General features: G+C 53.9%; 4 protein-coding genes across 4 annotated transcripts; 3 read left to right on the forward strand and 1 right to left on the reverse strand.

The window, feature by feature from the left end:
* Positions 1 to 1,366: 1,366 nt before the first annotated feature.
* QC762_0023470 (uncharacterized protein) lies at positions 1,367 to 2,114 on the reverse strand (the record flags this gene model as incomplete). The annotated part of the gene is made up of 1 exon (XM_062883119.1): positions 1,367 to 2,114. Exon 1 carries the CDS (start codon positions 2,045 to 2,047, stop codon positions 1,367 to 1,369), a length of 681 nt encoding a protein of 226 aa, XP_062749845.1. The 5' UTR covers positions 2,048 to 2,114.
* A 3,493-nt stretch (positions 2,115 to 5,607) lies between these two features.
* Positions 5,608 to 7,481, forward strand: QC762_0023480 (uncharacterized protein; the record flags this gene model as incomplete). The annotated part of the gene is made up of 3 exons (XM_062883120.1): positions 5,608 to 5,668; positions 5,706 to 6,282; positions 7,400 to 7,481. The coding sequence occupies 3 exons, from the start codon at positions 5,608 to 5,610 to the stop codon at positions 7,479 to 7,481; spliced, it is 720 nt and encodes a 239-aa protein (XP_062749846.1).
* A 1,986-nt stretch (positions 7,482 to 9,467) lies between these two features.
* Positions 9,468 to 12,210, forward strand: QC762_122920 (uncharacterized protein; the record flags this gene model as incomplete). The annotated part of the gene is made up of 3 exons (XM_062886708.1): positions 9,468 to 9,476; positions 10,481 to 10,608; positions 10,704 to 12,210. 3 exons carry the CDS (start codon positions 9,468 to 9,470, stop codon positions 12,208 to 12,210), a joined length of 1,644 nt encoding a protein of 547 aa, XP_062749847.1.
* A 2,942-nt stretch (positions 12,211 to 15,152) lies between these two features.
* Positions 15,153 to 15,519, forward strand: QC762_0023500 (uncharacterized protein; the record flags this gene model as incomplete). The annotated part of the gene is made up of 2 exons (XM_062883121.1): positions 15,153 to 15,195; positions 15,311 to 15,519. The coding sequence occupies 2 exons, from the start codon at positions 15,153 to 15,155 to the stop codon at positions 15,517 to 15,519; spliced, it is 252 nt and encodes an 83-aa protein (XP_062749848.1).
* Between the last annotated feature and the right edge of the window lie 4,062 nt (positions 15,520 to 19,581).

Below are 19,581 nucleotides of genomic sequence, written 5' to 3' on the forward strand. Positions count from 1 at the left end.
CCTCTGAAGAGGGAGAGTTTCTGTGTCACCTGAAGATGGGGGGCTGATTGGGCGGGACTCTCCCTCGTTGGTTCCGAACATGAACCGAAAGGGAAGGAGGTTCTTCGTTTTCAGAAGACAGATGGAAGGAAGGCTGGGCTGATGAGCAACGTCTAGATCCTCGATGTGATATGTCAGATGCACTTTGTTGAGCCTCGAGTATGCAGTCGTGGACATGACCTGGGCACGTTTCAAGGGCACTACGTTCGAGCCTAAAGCTCCGAGTTCCGGCCACACTGAGAGGTATGACTGCCTTGTATCAGCAATCGGTCAGGCCCGGGCTGGTCTGATGCATAGGTCTTTCGCTGGGCATCATCCAGGCTCCCTTGCCATACTTCGTGAACTCAAAGAGGGCCCATCAACTTGCGTTCTGCCAAGAGACATACGAACATCATGGGAGTTAGTATTTCCAAAAGTTACTGGTCCTGAGGTGTGAATCCACGAATACCCGGGGCAAGCAGGTTGAGGCTTGCGAGATTGTAAGTGAATTTGAGGACAGGCCGAGAGAAGTAGCGCTGTACGTAATCTGCAGGCGAACAAGGTGAAGGACCCAGTTCATATAACGGACCTCTGATGTGAAATCGTCCACACTGAAGTTGGGTTGGGAAAAGTACCCTATGTCCCAACCAGGAGGACTCTCATTCCAGTCCGGCGGTAAGACTGAGGAACTTGACAGTACATGCGCCGTCCGAAAGGTACCTCGTCGTACTGGCCTGTCTCGTTGAACGCACCCCGAGTCGTATAAGCGGACTGGGAGGAGCCTCCGCTTCTCTGGGCGTCTGCTAAAATATCCCGCTGCCAGCATCAGGCTCACTCATGCTCAGAGAGCCACACCACCATCGGGAGCTGCAGGATGACATAGAGCAAGGGTGCCCCATGATTTGAAGGCCGGCCATTTCGTCAAGCGCGGATCTTCCAAATCGGCGAAGGAAAATGATGCAGTCGGGCAGCAAAAGGGCTTCCAAAAGTGCATATTCAAGACCATCGGGATGATCTACCATCGTCATGATATGTTTAACGGATGGCTTGGGAGGCAGGCACATATATTGGTGGCAAAGTGATTTTGTTGTAGCTAACCAACACCAACATCACGCCCAACCAACGCAATCTCCGCAGCGGTAGGCGCCATCTCTAGGATCAAATGAACCAAGCGTTGATACCTAACGAGAGGTTGATCGCGAGCTCAAAACGAATGCCATGGCCGTTCATGGCTGCAGCGTTGACGAGATAGTGGTGTGGTGGTGTGCTTGCTCTCGTGCGTACGGCTGAACATATTGACAGGGACGGCCTGGAGTGAGAGGAGAGGTGGAGGGGCCCACAAGAAAGGTTATAGAAGTATTGGTGCTGAGGAAGAGACTGAAGTGAGCGTAATGGCATCTCGCCGACCGCAGGGACTGTCTTCCAGGCACCTCACGAACGCGTCGTTTCTGACCGGCCTCGATGGTCGCACCCCTCTGGCGTGGCCGGGGCTGCATCCACCAATCGTCTCGTCGAAATGACTGCCATGTCCGGCTCTGACGTGGTAACCGGTGAGCAAAGTTCGATCACGATGGACCATGGAGCTGTGTAGGGTGACCCCAGATGCCAAAGTCCGCAATGGGTGCCGACTGGAGTTTGGGGCTCGATTTTCCCTTCGCTGTAAGCGGGCCTGGCTTAGTGCTTCAGATCGCAGTGATCCCATATAATGCGAGAGAGAGCAAGCCGATTGTATCGTCACATGTCGAAAACTTCGCGTGAGTTCAAGCCAAAAGATACGAGGGCCAATGTCACTGTAGCCACCCAGATATTCAGACACGCATGCCTGCTGCCTTAGCCTCAGAGGCGTTGTAGGTGGTCGTTCATCCCAAGTGAGTGAGGCAGACGGGACTAGGTACCCAGACAATGGGCATCCATATCTGATAGAAAGGATCGGGTGATTAAACCCCGCGATGGGTAATGCGATGGGGTGACCAAAACCCAAAGATGGGTCTGACCGGAGGAGATCAAGGTAACGATAGGTTGAAACCATTGGGTTTCTCTCCCAGAAACCCTTGGTCTTGTTTATTCTCGCTTTAGATGTGTTGCTCCTTACCTGCCCGGATGGTGTTGTCGGTCTTGCCTGCAGGAAGGAATGCAGCACGGAAAGAAAAGCCGCACGCGCAAATAAACGAGATAGGTTCTCTGCTAGCAAGTCTCCGTGTTTTGGGGGTTGGTTGTGATGTAACTTTGAGATAAAAACTCAGAGTAAGACGGCTGACCACCAAAATCAGTGATCAATCGTACGTATCATGCCTCCTCAATGCATCTTCAACTCCAATCTGCGCTTGCCATATCGAAGCAAGGTGACATCCCTTGATGGGGACATTGGCCTAAGTGGGGCATCGTGGCGCTCCCGTGAAAGAAAAGCCTTGGCATCTTGACTCCACTTAGCCCCACCTACTCCATTATCTCTTGGCTGTGAAGCTGAGCTTAATTAATTGCAAGCCCAAGCCTACGCCGACAGGAGCAAACACGGGAAAGAGTCGCGAGAATAATGTGTCGTGGGGGAGAAAAGCGATGAGAGTAAGGTCATAGCAGATAGGGAAACTCCCACCTACAAAGGAAAAAGAGGAAGAAAGACTGAGATGTTTGTAGGCTTCCCCGAGTCGCTTCTGGAATGACGAGAAGGATAACTCATCAAGGACAAGCTCGAGGCCAACTATCAGTTTCTCACATCAAGAAAGCTCCTTTCCGAAACCTCCCGGGTCCAGATCCGCTCCTCCTACTTTTCTCCCGTACTTAGCCGACGAAACGGGGCGTACATCCTGGAGAGCAAAGCAAGCAAACCACAATGTCGTCCATCACCCTAGACATGCACCCCGTGGCTTGGTGTAGCGCAGACCTGGAATCTGGGACTAGAACCATAGCTAGCTGCCGCCGCCTTGTCACGAGATCTGGAGTTGTGACGCACTACTTGACAGCAGCGGTACGAGCAGGAAAAGCAACAACACGCGAGGAAGGTTGCTAATCGTTCATGCAGGATGCGAGGTTGCGTTGTCTGGATATGGAAATTTTGAAAGGTGGAACAAGAGCTGCTTGGCTCCAGATAGCCTCATGGTTCGCCGGGCTGCGTCGCTCAAAGAGACCCTTGGTTTTTTCAAAAGCTGGGGGTGAGATGAGGTGTCACATGGCACAAGATCTGGAAAGCAGGGGAGAGGTGGCCAGGACGGGGCACGCGCATATCATTGTTCTGAGGCGCCCGCTGTGTCTTGGTTCATGATCAGCCCTCAGGTCGGCATGCGGCAACGGGTCCGGCGACGACCGAGCGGGGCCTCCAGCTCTCTTTGGTCGCGAGGTCAACATGGCACCCAGTGATACCATCATCTACCGCAGCGGTGGATATGCCAGGGTCTTTAAGAGACTTTGGCGTGCACACAACCTCTGACTGATTTCAGCCTGTTGCGTAATGAGCACCGCATCAACCGTCGCCAACGGCCCGAGCCGTCACTTCTCCAGTATGGGCATATCAACAGACAAATCAAGCACCCTCAGTTGTTGACGAGGGTGTTGATTTGGGCTCTAGAAAGAACCTGTCGCCGGGAAACGGCGAGAATGAAGAGGTATTGGGATATCCAGGATAGCATCCCCGACAGAATTTCGTAAAGTCCAAGCTGGAAGCGGCCATCCTGTTCATCTTCAGGGGAAGTGCTTGGGTGCAGATTCCGCCCTCATGACGATATGGATGAGAATCATCAATTCAATCATTGCCATCCATGCTTGATTGGGCTTCTAGCACTCGGTCTGATGAACCAATCACTACCAGGATTCGCCCCAAGCTCCCTCATGTCTGGAGGAAACGGCCGAAAGGCCATCACACCTGAAACAAGGGAGCTACCCGCACTGGAAAGGCTCCAGCAGGTTTTGCTGCCAACACCGGATTGGCGGGTGGGTGGGTGCATCAATTCGAAGGAGACGGCAAGCTGCACAAACGACATATTATCCAATCGTCCACCCGTACTGGCCCGTTTGACGATCCAGTGTCATCAGCTCATACCGACCATGCACCAGGGCAACACGAGGAGATCCCGACTTTCCCTCTTCGAGAAGCTCACGGTGTATTTTTGGGCCTCTTCAGATGGCCGTGTTTTGCAAAGGATGGAAAGGCTCGGGTACGGATAACGCTAGTTGGGTTGAGTATCACTTCCATGTCCGTCTTTCGGCTGCTCACCGGGGAAGCGTTCGAAAAGCCTTCTTCGCCGTGATATTGCACACACAGGCTGGATCAACGCCTCCCATTGCTTCTCTTGCATTTTCTGTTGATACGGGAAATGCGAGCTACCGCGAGGCTTTTCATGGTCCGTCTCCACCACAAGCCGTCAGCGGTTGTGCTCCTTGAGGCTGTCCGGTTGCTTGTGGGGCTGGCTGTCAATCTTGAGGCTCCGAGCTGTGGTTACGATAGGAGAAGCCCCCAGAGTCTCGAACTGGTACAATCTTTGGAAGCGGGCTTCAGTCGCCAAATTCTCACGTGCCGGGTCGAAATGTCTACCACTTTGAGTAGCACAGCGCTGTATGGGCTTGTCTCTGATTCCGCTGCATGGATTATTGTCGGCAACGGCCGAACACGTCAAGGCTTATAGGGCCGAAGACCAGAGGTGCGCTCCATTGAAAGCCAGCATCCAGTGTTTTGACCTTGGAAGGCCGCACAAGAGACGGACTGGAATCGGCCCTGCCCGCCTGTCTGGTCAAGGTCCGACTAGCTCTTCTGCGCGATGGGCTCTGGCGGGGGCTTCACCTTGACATACGGAACAACACGCTGCCGCTGCTATACGCCAACCCACCTAGCGCAATTTCTGTTACCTACAGTGCAGCGCGAGATGCGGCCGGATTCGCAACTCGCGGTTCCGATTCCCTGGCAGGCTCAGAAGGGGACACGGTGAAGAGAGCGAGTGAGTGGTGCAGGGCGGGTCTCTTGTCGAGCCTGTCATCAAAGAGGTTGTCATATGGCTGCAACTATCCGTGCTGGACTGGCTTCTGGCCTAGCAAAACCGTCAGTCATATCAACCAAAGGGTGTTTGTGGCGCTCCTTAAGGACATTCTCACGGTAGGGTACTTGCATATCTGATGCATGGAAGACGAGACCGCAGAAGCTCGTAGGGTAGTGACCTTGTTTTCGACCTGGGCCACCTGCTACAGATACCTCGAGATTTTGTCGGGATACTCGCTGTTGAGCCCACGCCCCCCCTTGTCGAAATGGAGCAACGACGCCTACATACTGGTAGGCAGTTAACCTTTGAGTCGGTACTTGTCGCCCTATTTACGATCGCTATGACCTCGTGCTCACCTGGGTCAGATCTAGCACATGGGGAGGAGGGAAGGGGGCGTGTGCCAGTGGCGAGTTTTGATCCTCGACCTAAGTTTGCTCGCCTGAGGCTTTCAAAGACAGGAGTAGAGGGGGTCATGGGCCTGCAACTAGAGCGGCTTCTTGCTTTGCTTGTCCAGTGCGGTCCTTTCGCCCGAATCTGAGCTGGCAGAGGTGGCCTTGCTTGTCCACAAACTTACATGGGGGTTAGCTGACCGGGGGGGCAAGATTCTACCGGAGACTCGGCCATGATGCCAGGAGGAACGCAATCTAAACCCCTCCATCAGGTCTTGCCCGAGATAGAGTATCAAGGTTCGGTTTTCGATGCTTGTCTTTTATTTTTAAAAAGACCGGGGCTCTCCTCTCGTTCCGCTCAGTTTGTCCTCGTTGTCATTGTCTCAAAATTCTGCGGAACACGGGCTGCTCGATCTGGGCTTAAGAAGGCACAGGAACCCCTACCGAAGCCACCGTCTTCAAGGCAAACTACCCTCATTCTCGTCCCCATCCACCATACGCCGCGCTAGCTCTGGAGACGCTTCACCGATTCTTCTCTGTACGACCCCGCTGTGCCATTTGGGCCACCGGCAACAGGCCCCCTTTTCTCCCTCAAGCCCGTGCGAATCGATCTCAAGCCACGACTCTAGGGTCAACAACGATTTTCTCGACATCGGCACGATCTCAGATCCTGCACTGAAAGCTCGCACGGCGTGCCTGCATCATCAGCACGACTCGAGAGAGGGCGTTTTCGAAACAAAGAAAGGGGCTCCTATCGGTTGTCACAAGCGCCACTGGCTTCTAGAAATACGCAAAGCCGTCTGGCAGAAGGGAAAGGCCCAGGCACGAGATCATCGCAGCGGCTCGTCCCGTTCTACCCTGCTCAGAAGCTCCGAACCCTACCCAGCGAGATCGACCCGCCTTTCAGCGCCGTTGATACGCAGAAACTAGGCTCGTCTTCAGAGGAACTCGGTCGAGGTAAGCACATCGATTTGTTCTTCTAACATGTTTGAGTCATATCAAAAATGTTTCCTCTGCTTGGCCCTTTCGGTCCGATCTGTTCTCATGGAGAAGGTCGAGAAACGGGTTCAGAGAGCCAGCCAGCTGGAACGCTCAGTCTCGCGGGATTCCGACCCGAATGCAACAACAGATGCCTCACTTTCCTGCATGAAGGCACAAGGCGCCGAGCAATCAGAGAAGTCGGCGAGATTTAGTCTGAATACGGATCCCGATTCTACATGGACTCATCTGGGACTGCATGGAGGTGCATTTCCCCCCGAGCAAAGAGGACTGGGCTGGTCCAAGAAACTCGGAGCCCAAAGCCAAGAAATATCTGCATCGGAACAAACGAGCTCGAAAATAGCATCAAGACCTCGACGGACTAAGCGAGTGTTGGATGATCTCAGATGATTCTCCATCCCGCTCTCGGTGCCGCCTTCGTCGAACTCTAATCAGACGACACAAGTCAACCTGGAACATGGCCGAGCTTGCTCACCCAGGGACCTACTTGTTCCCAACTCTCTGCAGTTGCTCGACAGGGTTTGGTCTGATGTTCACCCGTTCGCCATCTTTTGGCCGCTGCAGTGGACCGATGATTGTTATTGATGCGTGACTGTGAGAGGCCGGTCTGAGTCCATATGTTGACTGACAGAAGTGGTTTTGGGCAGGTAAAAACAACGGCACGACACCTTACTGTCGATGTGCAGGGCTGGTGATCACGCGGCTTGGCAAGACAGGGGCTCGTTCTGAGGTCAGTTTAAGTTTTCTTCAGCCAATCCGCTTCTGGAACAGCACGCTGCAAGCCACACGGAAGACGATAGCTGCACACTCGGGCGGTTTTGGACAGCAGCGAAGGCACGCGAGTCGTCGGTGGTGTTCTGTCCGCAGGCCTTTCGCCGACGGCCAATCTCGCCTCGCCGTCCTCGGCATGCGCGGTCGCTTTTGCAACTACCTGTGCAGCCCCAGGGACGGCAGAGGCAACATGGCCGGGCCCCGTCTACCTTCTCATGTAAGAAATCCATGAGCTGACCATGGGTGCTATCGCTACAGGCGCCGCAAACGCGAAGAGAAGAAGACCTTCTTGTCAGCAGCAAGACATTGCTCCCCGCTGGAGCCGAGGCGTCTCGCATGAATCAACCACTCCCCAAGGTATATCCCAATTTTTTTCTTTTTCCTTCCCTTTCAAACCCTATCTTTTCCGAGCCTTTGGATTTTAGTCCAGTTTCTGCTGTGGCTCCTGGACGACTCAACGGCGAGCACCTCTTGGCAATGGCAGTTGTACGGAGTGCCAGCCAGCCTTGCAGAACGACTCGAACAACCAGCATCGACGGCAAGATATTTTCGGGTTCAGCGATTTGCCTCACTCGAAATCACTGTACACAAGAAGGTCAGTAACAGCTTTAAAAAGAAAACCCCAAAAAAAACCACCCCTGCGAATTGTTTCGTCGTCTTTTTTCTCCATATTTTCCCCTTTCGTTCTTTGTATATTGCTATGCCGACTTGGCGAGGCTGTGGTTGGCCTTGCAGTTGTTTGGCGCCATTCTCTTTATCATTTTCAAAACACACACCTCCCATTATACCCACCACCAGCACACCCACCGTTCCACACTCGGCACGCTCGACTCTTTGCACCGTTGTCACGCATCTCTTGGACTGGCCTGGGGCCCGCCCTTTCCGATCGTCGGGCCAAGGCCCCGGGGTTGCTGCATGCAGTCGCTTTCCATGCCCTCCGTTCCGACTCCCTCGTCCGTCCGTCAGTCAACTGCTCCCAGCTCTCTGGAGTTCAAGCAGACCTCCGCAGCTGCACTCATCCCAGCATCCCTGAGATGATATCTCCCTTGAGCCCAGCCCCATTTCCCTTCTTCGTCCACCCAGCAGCCGCGGCGAGTTTGCCAAGCAAGAGGAATGACATATTCTATCTGGGTTGGCATTTTCAAAGAGGAGAGAGTCAGAGCAAAAAAAAAATATAGGGTCTTTCAATGGCACATACAAAGATGCGCGTCGCCTGAACGGGGATCTGTGTGCGACATGAGGGCTGCATCCCGGCTGCTGGGCGCGCTACGAAACCCATTGTCGGTGCTGACACTGGGTGCTGTTTCCATGTTGCTCTGCCTCTGGCCTCTTGGGGTTGGTGAGGTTGCACCAAAATTCGGACTAGCCAACCAGGAGCTCGCAGGACATTACATACACGTGTAGGTACCTCTGCACACACACCGGTACCTTGATGTACTGTTGAACACGGCAGTACGTACCTGTTGGTTCTGCCCTGCAATTGGACGGCGGCCTCGATGCTACCTACCAACATGGTGCAATCGGGCAGGGCAGCCTGTCGAGGTACTCGCTGGGTGTTATTCGGACTGCAAGTTGGCATCCAAGGCAGCAGTGGCAGCGGAACCTAGCACCTAGCAGCATCAGCAGCTGGATGGATCGATCTCGTTGATATTTCGACCACCACTGTCACGGGCAGCAGCAAGCAGCACCGGAACGGGGACGGCACCTACCTACCTTACCTACCTTGCCTATTCATCTCGTCCATGGCTCGAAACCCATTTTCCCATCCACGCAGAGCACACAATTCTGCCCCTCAACGCACCGCCCCCAGCAATTGATTCAGTCTCGCTCATTCGTTCACTGCACCACTCCCCGCCTCATAAACCAGCGCGAGTTTTGATTCCATCCTCCTCACCGGTCACTGGCCAACTGCCTTGCCCCCACCACTCACCACCATTCCCTGCTCTCTCGTCGACCTCTTCCCCGCGTCTCACCTTTTTTTGTTATTTTATTTAGCTTGCGGTGTTGCTGTGAGGCCGGACTGGCAGGGCTCTTGCTAATCTAGCTCGCCAATTCAGACGCCACACAGGTTTCATTCACGCCATCCATTCGACAATCACCACCCGCTCGTCGGCTTCTGCTTATTTAGTCCCGCAACCACAACGCAGTACCCCGGGAACAAGCCATGAGATACTCTATTCGAGTGCTGCCTCTGGATCCTCGGTCCTGATTTGTCCCTGCCGTTTGCCTTCTCCACATTCACCCTCGCTCTTCCGAGTTTCTTGTTTTCTTTCGAGACCGAAGGCCACGAGAACGGACAGACAAAAAGACACCAGCCAACACAGAAATGGGAATAGTGCTCTAACAGGTGCGTGTTATAGCAGGACTTTGAGCCCGCATCAGTCTCAGGTCCCGGACTGGGCTATCTCGATATCCCGGCTCCTACTGATCATATGTGGTACGTACGTCAATGGGCAATTTTCCATTGGTCTTTTCCTTGGGGGGCACTCGCTTTTTTTTTTTACTGGTAAAGGGTCCTGTGGCATTGCACTCGGTCTGTTCGTACTGCTCAAATAACAGTGCCGCGCTCTCCACCCGCAACTACACCGTTTATTTTTCCCCTGCATTACGCTGTTTTCCACTTCTGCACCCTCTGTCTATTTTCCCTCTGCACACCCCTTCTCTTCCTTTCCCTCTTCCAGATTGGATTTCGTCAAGTAGGCCAGCAAGCGGGCAAGCATCCAAGCAAGCAGCCAGGCAAGCGTCAGTATCCCATACCCCAAGTTTCCGTTCTTGTTTCCCCCCAAGCCTCGGGCTTGCCGCATCCTCCTCGTCTTGTGGCAACTGGACTTGGCCGGGGTGGGTGCCTCGAGGTGCTGTCATCTTCCTCATCTTCAACCTCGCTCGATTGCAGTGCAGCGGTGGCGGAAGAAATGGGTGCTTTGCTTCGGCGCCGGACGGGTTACATGAGATCGGCAGCTTTGTGAGCCTTCCTCCCGCGCCTGTTGCCGCATGCGCCTTCCTCTGTCTCCCCGGTTTCCGTTAGCAGCTGCTAGGTGGCTCTGTGCTACACCTAGCTGGCAGTACGTTGGCAGTACCACCTAGCAAGCACCGTCCTACCGGCGCACAAGTGTTTTACAGTGGTGCAGCAGGGGGGAGCCTGGGGACACCGAGCATCGCGTTGTGGACGCCCTGCCTTTGGACGAACTGGCTTGACACTACCTGCCTGCCCCATCATTGTTCCCCCTTCTGCATGGTTCTGAGGCGTGGCCGCGTGTGCTGACCCGAAGTCTCTATTCTCACAGCTTCACCCAGGGGTCCACTAACAGTTTGTCAACGATACCGGAAGCACCAACGCAGCCTTCCTCCTATTTAAGCCTGATCCCACCGCCTCCCGTCACTCCGTACTCCCCTGAAGGCGGTCATTATTATTCTTCCGCCCCCCCCGTCTTCCCCGGCCTGGACGTCAGGCCTCGACTGGGCTCCAAGTACGTGATACACTTAGCTTCTTTTCTGCCTTCTCGTTATGAGCTCGCCATCCCATGGCGCACTCGATTCTTCCCAGCGCTTACAGCTGTAGCAGTAGCACATCGAGCCCCTCGGGCATGGCACATGCCCCTCGGTCCACAACATTGCCGCATCCAGGATCACACTTGGGTGCTGCGCGTGATATCTACGCGACAGGGACGCCCTCCTTCAACAGGCGCCAGCCAGATCACCACTTTATCCCGCGGTCCCCCTCCTTCCCTTCACGACGGCCTCACCTCTCGCCCACCAACAGCCCGGCCAGTTACGCCTCTCTCAAGATGGACTCTGGATTCGGGTCCAAGTCGCAGCAAAACATCCCGCCACTGGGAAGTTTGACACAACACGGCCATTTGTCATATGCTGACCAGAATTCGACTCCCATCAAGGTGGACATCAACGGCATCATCGACAAGGGCTTTTTCCTGGCCGACAATGAGTGGACCTGCTATAGACGCAACTACTTCTCATGCATTTGCTCATTCTCTCTGTCGCCCGTGCTCCCGCATGCGGGCATCCAGTTCCAGCCAACGGGATCTACACAGGCGCACACAGTGTTCGGCTTCGCCATGTGTATTTCTGCGGTCGTGGCAGACAACGACAACCACTCCATTGAGCTCGTCCAGCACACGCCCAAGCGAGACAAAGGGCCAATCGCCAAGCCAGAGAAAGTCCGGCTCTCAGCAAAGCCGCAGCAGGCTACACACCATCCACTCGCATTGTACGGGCCAGACGGCGGCCTCGCATCCTCCAGGCCCTACGATCAAGGCTTTGGTGCTCCTCCGCAGAATTCGGCTCCCACTGAACACACATTTGAGCGTATTCAGTTCAAGCAGGCCACGGCCAACAACGGCAAGAGGAGGGCTGCACAGCAATACTATCACCTTATCGTGGAGCTGTGGGCAGATGTTGGGCAGCAGCAGGGCTCGGACTCGTACATTAAAGTTGCGCACAAAAAGTCTGCCAAGATGATCGTGCGTGGGCGCTCTCCTGGACACTACCAGCCCGAGAGGAGGGGAAGCACGAGCAGCGGGCCTGGAGGTTCTGGCGGCGGCAGTGTCGGTGGAGGCTTTCCGCCAGGACTGATGGGCCCCGGTGGTGAATATTCTACTGGATCATCCATACTCCAGGGAGGGTATCCATCGTACGACCCTCGCTCTAATCCGTACGGCGGTACTCGACATCACCACGAGCTCACCATGGAGCCCATGATCTCGGCGGATGAGGTCAAGGCCATCGCCGAAACGAAGGGCTATCAATACTACCCTGCAACAATCTATGAGAGCGAACACGATCCGAGACATCACCAGCACCACCCAGTTGAACTCTTCACGCACTCGCGTCACGATGCCTCGGACAGCGGGACCAACAGCTCCATGAGTACAGGATTCGACCCAGCCAAGGTGAAGCCTGAGATGGAAGGGCTTCCAAGCATCTTCTACCCACCACAGTCCTACTATGCCAACAACCGCTGCAGCCGGTTCGAAGGCAAGCCGAGCTCGGCTGGACATTACCCTACGCTCATTCCACCGCCTTCTTCTTCTTCCGCAATGAACATGACGTGATAGACACACGACGCCGGTCAGCTTGTACCTATTTGACGTAACGACACATTTTCTACCAACGGCTTGGGCGCTCCACGACTTTGAACGAGCCAGCGAGCGATGATCTACTCTTTACACAACAGCTTTGCAAAATCTCATGAACAATAACTAAAACAGAAAAAAAAAAGTGGAAGAAAAGGTGGTTGAACAGGTGGTTGAATATCAAGAGCATTTTTCTATTCTTCCGGTTCTTGATCTCTCAGGCTGGAAAGCACAAAAGGTCTCTAGAGCTTATCGAGCCTGTCGGGAATAGGCACAAGGAAATCGGTTATCAAGAGCTGGACGGGCAAACTGGATTCTACGGGGCATGGATTTTTCGGCTTTTCTATCTTTGTTGTGCTTGGCAGTAATGGAGGGGTGATTGCTACACGGCACGGTGGTTTGAACAGCTTACCTGATGCTGGCCACAACACACGCCACACATCACAGACACACACACACGCATGCGATATGGGTATGGGTACGGATACATACACGGGACTTGGGATCGGAAAGAACACCAAACGGTTGGGTTGTTACTGGGAGGAATTTTCGTCGGCTTATTTGCTTCTACTTCTATTGATCTTTCCTGCTTTTCGGCTTAGGAAAGTTGTTTAAAAAGGGTTTTAGGTACTAGGGTCGGAACCACCAGGTCAGAGAGCATTGCAAGGATACCCGGGTGCATCGTCTTTAATTTCTGTTTTTGTCTTTTTTATTTGCCTTGTCAGATTTCACCAACCCAACCCACCACACGTTGCGTTTCATTTACTTTACTTCTTGGACGTTGTTGCCCTTCAGCGATCGTCGGTATGTGTTTGTCTTTGGCGGCGAAATATCGGCGCAGGGAGGTTGAACGACGGCCTGTGTCACCTACCAACAACACCTCAGCCGCGTCAGTCGGGTTCAAGGGAACAAGCCGAAACAGACTTTCTTGCAAGTGCTGCAGAATAGTGTCTGTACTGTCAGGGTGGCCACGAGGGAACCGCAAGGATGATTTTGGCCCAGGCCAGGCCGCCGAGAAATTCAGGACCTTTGCGATAGGAACAGGTAGATGGGGCAGACACAGGACCGACAAACGGGCAGCACTGAGCGTGGGCGATCAAAAACACGGCTCATACAACTCGGAACAGGGAATGGGGAAATGGTTGGATGGGCGCAGGGGAAAACCTTGCGAGGGCTCAGATCACGAACGCCCCTAAATCCGTTCAAGGTTGTTGGTAGCTCCGGCTCTCGCTCGTCTGCGGGGATTTTCATTCTGGCGTGTTCATTTTGTTATTTCCACTCCCTTGCTTTTTTTCTAACATTCAATGTATTCATCTTTGTTCTGACTTGGTCAAACCAGCCTGTCAAGCTGATCTGTCTACCGTATTGGCCGCTTTGCCCTGTTCGCGCTTCTGCTTCATCCATTTCAGTGTACCCAGCGCGTCAAAAATAACGGGCAGGACCCAGGTGCAAGATTGTCAACTGTGTAACACGAACACCTTCAGCCAAGCATGACTAGGACCTAACAAGAGCAAGGCCATTGTACGTTGGTGCGAGGCACAGGCGCAACACCTCTCTAGTCCCCACAACAGAAGTTAGTGTGGCAGTCCATTTTCTCATCTAATGTAACACAAGAAATCGAAGCTTGGTTGCACAAGGGACTCGAACACCGAAGGATCGCCCCAGCAGCTGATTGCGGTTGGTTGGTTCTCCGCCAGAATCTGACGGCCGGTGACACGAGGCAGACGAGAAGCGCCACGGCCCTCAACCTCTACCGCCAACCCTCGCACAAACTCTGTCTTGACCTCAAACACCTGGGGTTATCTAAATGCGACCCTGATATTATGGCTTGAGAGCATGCTGCATATTCCAGGGGGAAGAGGGAATACAGTTATCACGCAACCTCGGAGGACCATTTTGAACAGATTGGGTCTGACTAATCTGCTCTGTTGGTTTTCGTGTCCCCTTGGTTTTGCCTGTGAGGAGATGCGGAAGGACCCGGTGGTTGCATCTGAGGAACATGCTGACCAGCGGTGATAAGGTGACCCCAAAAGGGCAACGGCTTCACAAAAAGGCGGGGTACCTCCCATCATTATGCCTTCTGCTTCACCTATACCTTGAAGAGTTGAAAGGATCGCAAATCGAATACGTGGAGACTTGCATTCTAGGTTGGCCCAGACTATACGACGCGGCCCCGGGATGCTTCGAGAGCTCCATGTTGCAGGTGGCTGGCTGCCCGGCTTGATCTGACGGCCGGAAGGCCGGGATGGCATCAAACTCATCGCATCGCACTGGACTCGCGTTTTTTAATTCCCCACAGTGACGAGTTGCTCTGCCACGTTTCAAGTAGGTGATTCCAATCGCTGCTGCAGTTGTATGGCTGTGTGCGTACCCGCAAGTCTGCCTCAACCTGTGTGGCCGGCCATCTTTCCGCAGTTTCCATGGCCACAATGGGTGGAAGGACCTACTCTCGTCCTCTCGAATGTCTCTAGCTAGGTCCTGTGCTCTTTCCTATCTGCCTTCGTGTGAGGGTGGGTAAGCCGCAGCAAACAATCTCATCACTATGCACGCCATGGAAATGCAACATGTCAAAAAAACCGTACACCAATTTGAGCAAAAAAAGAGCGCTACAACCAGCAAGGAAAACCGCTAGATTCATGACGCCCCCCCACCATGCAGAACGACCCTGGGGAGGATGCCAGCTGATTGCCACACTTTGTTGTTTTCACCTCCCCGGGCCATCATGTAACTGTATTACGACACAGCACATTCTTCCAGCAGCATCTTGAACCACGGTCATATCGCCATTTTTCAAAATTCGGCGGGGACGGTCATTTGAGGTTGTACAGCCCTGAACGCTTGGCTGTGTCGTGTCACCGCCTATCCGCTCATCTGCCGAAGAGGCCGGTCTGGGGCTGGTCCACCCTCCCTCCTACCTCAGGATGACTTGCATGAACCGAGCTCGAAGGGCCAGCAACACATTATGTCCGTCTCATAACCTGCTCAGATATTCTATGCCTCTTTTTGCTTCCTCTTAAGCTAACGGGCAGCAGGCTTAACAACCCGTCCGCCAAGAGTCAGCACCCCATCCCCAAAGCAGCCGGCATGCCATCCGCGCACACCGGTCTGCTAGCTCTCGTCATCATTGGGTTGTTCACCAACGAGAGAGTTTCATTTCTCGGTCCAGTCCCCCCCCCTCCTCCCGAAATCACACCCTGTGCCGATGCATCGCTGCCAATGCACTGCCTCGAACTCATATTGAGGATAACCCCACCGAACCTTTCAGGCCGCGGAAGCCAGCCCCGTTGATTCGACCGAATCCCCAACTACAACACAACAAGCTGAGTCACAAATGTCCTGGCTGCGTAGAACCTTAGGCACCCTCCATGAGAAATCACTGGCAGCCTTGGCAGGAAGGGGAGTGGATGTCACCAGGTGACCAAAGGCGCGGCGCGGTGTTAGCAACTTAACCTGGCCGGAGGTCCCTCGTTCGGCTGCTCCGTGCAGAACACTGTCATAAGAAATCAAGCAGCGAAAGATCAAGGAAGGCTTCGGAGACTGGAGGTCAAAAGCGCAGGCGCTAGTGGGAGCCATAGGGGTTCTTGGCTCTTCATAGCGTATGGTGGTGGTGCCAGAACCCTGCAAGTGCGCCATGGCAAGCGTTTGGGGGCCTGTGTTTCCACCGCCGGCGATCTGTCACTTTACACGGCACCGAAGGCACTTCTCCAACTGGGGGGACAACCGCTGGGACTCCCCGCACCTTTCGTACACCCCAACTCGACCCGAGAGAGCGGTAGAGGGGCTTGAGCCCCCCCGCAATGGGAGCGCCATTGGGAACACAACAGGACGGACAGCGCAGTAGCGTAGTGCCCAGTGCCATTTGCGCTATCCGCAACGCGAGGGCAGATGGTTGGGAACACCGTTTCTTGGTTCTTCTCATGTGGCTCTATCCATGTGATTCCCACTGCTGAAACTCCGAGGGCTTTCGGCGAAATATAAACCAGGCACAAGGCGAAGGTTGGCGATTGGTAAGAGACGATCAGGGAAAGCCCGAACCCGATCTCCGTTCCGCGTCAGCACGTGTGGACAACTCCGTAGTTTCGGGCGCGAACGGAGCAAACCTCGGGGTTGTTGTGCGGCGCAGTCACCCAGCTTGCACTAGAACGGGCCGGACCAACAGCATCGTCAGGCCTCAACCACTGAACCAACACCAGAGGCCAAGCAAGGTAGGGGCAAGCTCACTGGAAGCGTCTGTTGTCTAAATAAGGTTTCGGGGCTAAGTCGCCTAAAACCACAAGGATCACCATCACCCTGGGGGCTGCCCCCACCGTGCCCGCTTGTGTCCAGGGCTTGACCTGTTGCCAAGGCGCGCTGCTTCTGCTCGTCCCGCCTTTGGTGTCGTCGCACAAACCTCTGAACAGCAACACACGAAGTCGGGCCTGCCGCCATGCACAAGGCTCACGAACCAATTTTGAAGAGTTGGGACACGCTTGTCTTCTGTGGGTGGGGCAGGAGATATCGTGCCATGAAGAAAGAGACAGAAACCGGGCCAAATCTGTTTCCCTAGCACACCCCCCCCCCTGAATACAAGATACGAGATCTCCGGAACTAGCTCCGAAAGTTCTGGGCTGGACGCACCGAGGCTTGAAAGTAATCAACGAACTGTTTTCGACTAGAAGGCCGATAACGGCAGCGAGACAGTGCAAGACATTGACATATGGCTGACGCTGAGTCTCGATCCCGACAAACCATTACGCCTTGTACCTCCATCTCTTGGACCTGGTTTTGCCAGATAGGAGTGGTACTGCACCACCAAACTCAACACCATCACGCTACCACAGCATTATGCTGGTGCAACGCGGCTGCCGTTGCGGCCCGTGTTTTGGTTGCTGCAGCGTCCTTTCAGAAAGTAATCATTGTTGGATGTTGTTTCACCTCGGTCTAACGACCTTGTCGGATCGTCCCGCTGCCGTCAAGTGATGACTGGTTTTGTCTTGGTCGATACTATTTTCTTCTGACCAGCTCTTGACTTTTTTTCACGTTTGCCATGTGCCTCTGCTCTTGTCGGTCCGGCCTTCGCCGGGGGGTCTGCGACGAACCCCTGCAGCCAGCCGCCATCTCCGATCCGTTTTGCGGGAAGGCTTCGGTCCCGGAGCTCCATCTCCGAGAGCGATGGGCGAAATCCCGCTGTCATCCCAACAGCATATCCCAGTCAGCTGCAATTGCCGCTGCCGGTGTAAAAATCACGGTGAGATCAGCCTCGTCCTGCATCTGTTTCATTTATTTCTTCTTATCAGCCGTGGCTGGTGATGAATGATGTTCCACTGTAGGTAAAGCCACCATCTTCTCGGGCGTTCTTTTAGCGGAACAAGCCGACAGGACCAATCTGCGTGCATGCTGCGGTGATGGATCTTACAGCCTCAAACATTGGGGGGCGGGGTGGGAGCTAGTTGCGTGATGCAACGGGCTTTGGGCATATCCATCTGGTGACTGGGTGAGGTTGGAGTTTGGTGATCGACAAAGACAGGGGGAATTGGGGCTTCGCGTGGTTGGCGCTGGCCGGGAATGAAGGTGTATATACCACAAGCGTTAGGCTGACCGCTTGTTTGGTGGGATATTTGCTCTCGTCTTTGGGTTGACATTTGGCGGGAGTAACAAAGGGCTGGTGGGAAATATTTAGGCGAGTTTATTGTCTGGCAGGTGCTGTTGGTGGAATCGCGCCAGAGAACGGGAACTGTTGCTGGGACTAACAGCTTTTTGCACTGAGACTTGGTTGCAGTAAGCTTGGGTCACACAGCAGATACAACTTTCACCTAAGTTGGTAGGGCTGAGATGTGTGCGTGTAGGCCGTTTGGTAAAAAGTGACTTGTATGTATGTATGCATGCCTGTCGATCGTCAAAAATGACAGAAAAGACATGAAACGCTGGGGTTGTTGTAGGTGTGTGGTTGGTTGGATTGTGCGGTCCATTCAGAAGGCAAAATGAGAGGGGGGTGGGGATACACGAGTGGCTATATTGGCTGGATTTATTCGCGAGGCTGGATATGCCCCCGGTGGATGGACCTTTACAATTGGACCTTCCTATCACTGGCGAAGAGCCGCATGAAAAGAGGGGGCTGTGCTTGAGGTCGACGGTGGAAGGCGACATATACGACGGCGAGAAGCATAGATTAATCGCCCACCATTCATGAAGCCTCCCTCAGCCTTGTGAGGTTATCCTTCGGGCCATTTTTATACTTGAGAAATGGACCTTGCGCCTCTTACTCCGGAGGGCGGGGGTTGAGTTTACTCCGGATTCCGGTTGCAGGTTTGTGGCTGGAGCTGGCGTGAGGAGCGTGAGTGATGTCTTCTGAAAGAACCTGGAAAGGCCAAAGGGAGCTGAGCGGATTTCGGGCAGTTAGGTCCATGGGGGTGAGCAGTGACGTTGGTGGCTACAAGGTTCACGGAGATGGGGTGGTATTGGTGGTGTTGATAGTTTTCCTTTCGGTGTGTGGAGGACCTGCGCACGGGTGGTCATGCGGAAGGGAATTGTCATTGCCGTGGGTCGGTGATGGAGGTGCGGGTTAGAATATGTCGAAATGTATTCGCCGATTTCCTGATTGGGAGCTGTGGATGAGTATGCAACAGAGGTCCTGAGCATCGAGCTTGGCCATGACGAGCTGAGGGTGAGAGAAATTCCCGCCGGTCTGGATTTCCACCATCGTCTGGGGTGGGGTGAGAGCAGCGGAAACCGTTTTTCTGTTTGGAAGTGTGGTTGTGGATTCCATACTGTTTACCCATACTGTCAAGACGAGACCATTCCCTTTCTAGCTTAGAGCTGGGAAAAAGTTGTCTTTGTACCTCTAACTGGGCGGAACGTACCCTCTTGTTTCACCCATGTATCTTTTTTTCTTTTCGTTTTAAGTGGGTGTGGAAGAACGAAAAAAAATGCAGTGTCTTGGTTTTTGAGATCGTGGGCATGCAAGCCCAGGATCTCTGACTGGTTAGCACAGGGTCTTCGCGAGAGCGAGACATGCATGGGATTGGAAAGAGTATCCTGTTGTTCCTTTTTTTTCTTCAGCGCTTTCTGACGCACACGTGGATGAGGGAAAACGGGATTTTCAGCTGGGGTCGTCAATGTTTCGGAGTGAGTCTATCATTGCTCTTTTGGAAGGGTACCGGTGAGGTTATTGACAACTTGTTTGATGGCACCGGTGAGAAAATGACCTGATGAGATGCCTGTAGTTTTCTTTTCGGGTCCTAGCTATCCGTTCTGCTTAGTTTGATGGGAAATACCGCTGTCATCGGCGTGGTGAGAATATGCCCATTCATGATAACGCGGCAGAAGCCGATGGTGTTCGGACCTCAGAAAGTATGATGAGAGCATGCCCTC

This window comes from Podospora pseudocomata, assembly GCF_035222375.1.
Source record: "Podospora pseudocomata strain CBS 415.72m chromosome 1 map unlocalized CBS415.72m_1, whole genome shotgun sequence".
NCBI lineage: Eukaryota > Fungi > Ascomycota > Sordariomycetes > Sordariales > Podosporaceae > Podospora > Podospora pseudocomata.